The 4,965-nt window shown below is 45.0% G+C and overlaps 1 protein-coding gene across 2 annotated transcripts in view; it reads left to right on the forward strand.

Annotated features, from left to right (window-relative positions):
* Positions 1–1,535: 1,535 nt before the first annotated feature.
* The window catches only part of Cops4 (COP9 signalosome subunit 4), a 38,510-nt gene continuing 35,080 nt past the window's right edge, over positions 1,536–4,965 (forward strand). For both annotated transcript variants that reach the window (XM_013020248.1, XM_013020249.1), the window contains exon 1: positions 1,536–2,049. In XM_013020248.1, the coding sequence (XP_012875702.1) occupies positions 1,976–2,049 (74 nt within the window). In that variant the 5' untranslated portion in view covers positions 1,536–1,975. The remainder of the gene's footprint in view (positions 2,050–4,965) is intronic.

A 4,965-nucleotide genomic window follows, 5' to 3' on the forward strand; every position in this document is an offset into this window, starting at 1 on the left:
AGGTAACAGTGGCTCAACACTGTAATCCTAGCTATTCTGGAGACTTAGATCTGAGAATCTCAGTTCCAAGCAGACCAGGCAGGAAAATCCATGAAATTCTTATCTCCAATTACTGTTAGAAGTGGAGCTGTAGCTCTAATGGTAGAGTGCTGCTAGCCTTGAGGGAAAAAAAGCTCAGGGACAGTGTTTGAGCCATGAGTTCAAGCCCCAGTACTGGCACCAAAAATAAATTTAAAAAATAAAAAATAAAAAGTTAAGATTTGTTCACTTCTTTTTCTTTAACTTTTTTATTAGTGTATACTGATCATACAAAAGGGTTCACCATGTTATCTCACACAGGCATATATTTTACTTTCATTAGATTAACATCCTTAATTGTTCTCTCTTTTCCCCAATCCCTCCAACCACCACCTATTTTTCCATTTCCTTTTTTTCGTTGTTGTTGGGGATTGAATTCTGGGCCTGTAATCCTAGCTATTCAGGGCAGATAAATTCAAGAGATTAATCTCCAATTAACCAGGAAAAGGCTGGAAATCGAGATGTGGCTAAAGCAGTAGAGCACCAACTTGGAGTAAGGGAGTCAAGTGAGAGTGTAAGTCTCTGAGTCCAAGCCCTAGAAGCAATGCATACACATACACACAAAAATCCCTACCAGGGGCTGGGAAGGTGGGTCAGTGGTAGAGTGCTTGCTTTGCATGCATGAGGCCCTGGGTTTGATTCCTCAGCACCACATAAGCAGAAAAAAGCCAGAAGTGGGGCTATGGCTCAAGTGGCAGGGCGCCAGCCTTGAGCTGAAGAGCTGAGGGACAGAGTTCAGCCGCCCCCCCAACTGACAAAAACCAAAACCAAAACCAAAATCAAAACCCTACCATGATTCTCCCACTCCTGCCTAAACCCATCCTACCCACTTCAAGTTTCCTTGTTCAAGTTTCAAGTATGTATACATACATATATATGTATGTATATATACACACATATATGTATATATACATACATATATACATACACACATATGTATATATACATACATATATACATACATATGTATATATACATACACATATATGTATATATACATATATATGTACACACACACACACACACACATCCTGCTCTGGCAGGAAGATCCATGAGACTCATTTCCAATTAACCACCAAAACCCCGGAAGTAGAGCTGTGGCTCAAGTGGTAGGGCACCAGCCTTGAACAAAATGTTCAGGGGCAGCGCCCAGGCCCCGAGTTCAAGCCCCCAAGACCTGCACACACACACACACACACACACACACACACACACACACACACACACACAGAGCCGAAAACCCCAAGTCTATTCTAGAAAAGGAACAACAACAACAACAAAAGGCTACTCCTGAAGGGTACAGGAGTAATGAATACAACCACGTATAAGGGAAACATGGTTTTTTACTTTGTCATTTAAATAAACCTAAGGACCACATATTGTAAACAGCTGGACAAAATGGAATGTATGATTAGCCCTTAAAAGGGCATATCCGGCATTAACAAAAGGAAATGGATTGTGGTGAACTGGAAATAAGAACAACAGGTTCTCCACCATCGGTCGTCTATACAGTGCTTTGAAAGAACCAAGAACAGGGTACCGTAGACCTAGGACCCGGAACTTAAGTCAACGCAGTAGTTTGCCCCACCCGGCCTTCATTGAAGTTGCACGCGTGGCGCACTACCTCGAAGTTCTTCACCCAATCACAAGTCGGAGCGTGAGGGCGCAGCCTGCGGGAGAGACGAGGGCGGGCCTGGGCTGTGAAGCGAGGAGTTTCCCGTCACTCAGCCTTGGGGGAGGAGCTCGCTCCAGCTTCCTCCCCCGGCGCTCTGGCCCACAAAGACGGTACTCTCTGGTATCTCGGGTTCCCTCTGGCTGCGCTCCGGAGGACCACACGCCACTCGTTTTCTTTGGGGCTGCCAGAGGCCCCCGCAGCCGTGGCTGAGCTGGAAGAAAGATGGCGGCAGCCGTGCGGCAGGATTTGGCCCAGCTCATGAATTCCAGCGGCTCTCATAAAGATCTGGCGGGCAAGTGAGTATGTTTCCCGGGAGCACACGAGGTAGCGAGGTGGGCCGGGAAGCGGCAGCTGTGTTCTCCTTGCGGTGACCGAGGTTTCGGCTGGGAGGCTGGGAACGGGCCCGGCGACCCGAGGGGGCGGGCCTGAAATCGACAGCCGTGCCTAATGGGGAGCCGCGGAAAATGAGAGGGGGCCGAGTGCGGGGCCCCGGAAGGCCTGGGAAGATGTCAGCGTGTCTAGTCCTTGAGAACATCCTTCCTGGTTCCTTTGGCTGCTGGAAGCGTGGCCAGGAGAGACGTTTGCTCCTTCGGGCCTTCGCCGCCCTCCCCAGTGTCTCTTCTCATCGCTGGTCAGTCTCTCACATCGAATCCGATCCCTCTTTATCCCGGACTCCTCCGCCTTGGATGGAGGGAGATGGATATTATGAAACCTTAGTGCCAGAGGGTGCATCAAGAGCTGATGGCTTCTCAGGGTTAACAGGGGCTGAGGAGGTATGACTCCTGTCAGGTTGTCCAGAACTGTTCGTACGTCTTCATCTGTGGGGTCCTTGTGTTTTGGACATTCTCACTCCAGCACCAACTCTAAGGGAGGATATATGGGCAGAATGTCTTCATATCATGGATCAGAATGTCTAGAACAGTGATGTTTGCAGGAATCAGAACTGCTTAGGAATTTTGTTGAAGTCTGTGTAGAACGCTTAGGTAGACTCCCAAGTTAAAATTAGGACACAAACCTGTCCACCAAGCCGTTGTTGAGCAGTTTTAACCTTAGGCAGGTGGATGGAGAGATATTGTCCATTTTCTCTTTGTAGATTTCGCAGCATTGCTCTTTTGTAATGACATGCTTAAATGACCTGTTTAAAGTGTGTCTCTCAAGTTAATCCTGATATTTACATCCTAACATTTAAGATCACTTTGAACGAATTGAGGGGACACACTTGCTCTAACCTGAACATTTAAATCGTGAATGTGCTGTATGTGGGTTGTGCTCCCTTTTCTCTGGTGATAAATATGTCAATTTTTATTGTATCTAATTTATCAGTATGTATTGTCTTTTTTCAGTGTTTTTCTGCTCAGCAAAATGGAGATAACAATAGGACTTTCTTATAATTGTCTGAGGACAAAAATCAGTGTGTGTGTACTTACCACACTTGCATCAGTACCATTCTTGGCATGTAGAAAATGCCATAAGATTGTTATTACTATTAGTCAGTCAGTAAATACTTATTCCATAGGTTGGCAATAACTTGAATTTGTCATAGCTCAGTCCTTTCTGCATGTATTTTTTATAGATTCGGGTGTAAATAAAAATAGCTTATGTAGGGGCTGGGAAGGTGGCTCAGTGGTAGAGCACTTGCCTTGCATGCATGATGCCCTGGGTTTGATTCCTCAGCACCACATAAACAAAAAGAAAAAAGCCAGAAGTGGCGCTGTGGCTCAAGTGGTAGAGCGCTAGCCTTGAGCTGAAGAGCTGAGGGACAGTGCCCAGGCCTAGAGTTAAGGCCCCACGACCGGACCTCCCCTCAAAAAAAAAGCTTATGTATTTCCCCATATATTTTTATTACGTTGAAGAAAATTAAGGACATTAGTTATCAGAAGAGATACAGCTTTTCAAGCCTTTGCAGCATTCTGAAACTTCAGCTGCTATTTACTTTTTCAACTCTGAATTAGAGATGGACAATGGTATGTACAAACAGTCATCCCCTTCTATACTGCGGTTCATTTATTGCCGCTTCACAGTATCGAGGGTTAAAAGAAAAAAAAAAACCAAAAATGCAAATACTGATGCCTCCCCTATCATGGAAGTTATGTTCTAGAGACCCATCATAGATGAAAACCTGCGAAGTAGTAGTGTTAGGTATTTGTCCCTTGCCATATCGCGGTTCGCTTATTGATACTTTGGGGGTTTTCACTTGTCTCGGAGGTCTCTACAGGTGAGGGATCACTGTATTTTTTTTTTGTAATTGTTTGCTAAACAAAATACCTAATGGTTTAAAACTACTACTATTTCTTAGGATTTTATAAGTTGACTGGGATGTTTTGCTGATCTTGTCTGGATTCAGTCATGGCAGCTAACCTGGGAACTGGGGCTCTGTTCATACCTGGCTGTTGGCTCAATCTCCTAGTTGCTGTCTCTGTTTCCTACTCTCTCTTTAGTGGCAAAGTGACATTGTAAAGGCACACAGAGGAAGGTGTGTTCATTGGATGCCATTACTGTAACAGTTTGCCCCATGGGTTTTTGTTACAATTAAATAAAATGGTTTGCTTGGTAACTGATAGCCAGTGCAATGTTAGCTAGTAACTCCCGCAAAGATGGCTTTCTTTCAAGTTTCGGTTTTGCCTTCAGGTATTTCTATTTGTATCTGTATGAAAATGTGTTGTCTTACAAATGTATTTGTCTTACATTTGAACCCAGACGGGACTCCTCTAAAAAAGCCCTTTCTTTTGTTGGTTGTGGGGCTCCTGGGTGCTGTCTCTGTGCTCTTCACCTCAAGGCAAGCACTCTACCATTTGAGCCACAGTGCCACTTCAGTTTTGTGGTGGTTAATTGGGGATAAGAATCTCACAGAAGTTCCTCTCTGGGCTGGCTTTGAACCACAATCCTCACATCTCAGCCTCCTGAGTAGCTATGATTACAGGCATAAGCCACCTGTGCCTGGCTTAAAAAGCTCATTTTGAACCCATCAGATTACATTATTAGTCTTGTTAAAACTGAATTGGGGCTAGGGGCCGGTGGTTTATGCCTCTAATCCAAGCTACTTAGGAGACTGAGATCTGAGGATTGTCAAAAGCCAGCCCAGACAGGAAAGTCTGTGAGCCTTTTTTTTTTTTGGTCTGTCGTGGGACTTGAACTCTGGCCTTGGGAGCTGTCCTTTCGCTCTACCGCTTAAGCCACACCGCCACTTCTGGTTTTCTAGTATTTTTTTTTTT

Source organism: Dipodomys ordii, unplaced genomic scaffold (assembly GCF_000151885.1).
Source record: "Dipodomys ordii isolate 6190 unplaced genomic scaffold, Dord_2.0 Scaffold49, whole genome shotgun sequence".
Classification (NCBI taxonomy): domain Eukaryota; kingdom Metazoa; phylum Chordata; class Mammalia; order Rodentia; family Heteromyidae; genus Dipodomys; species Dipodomys ordii.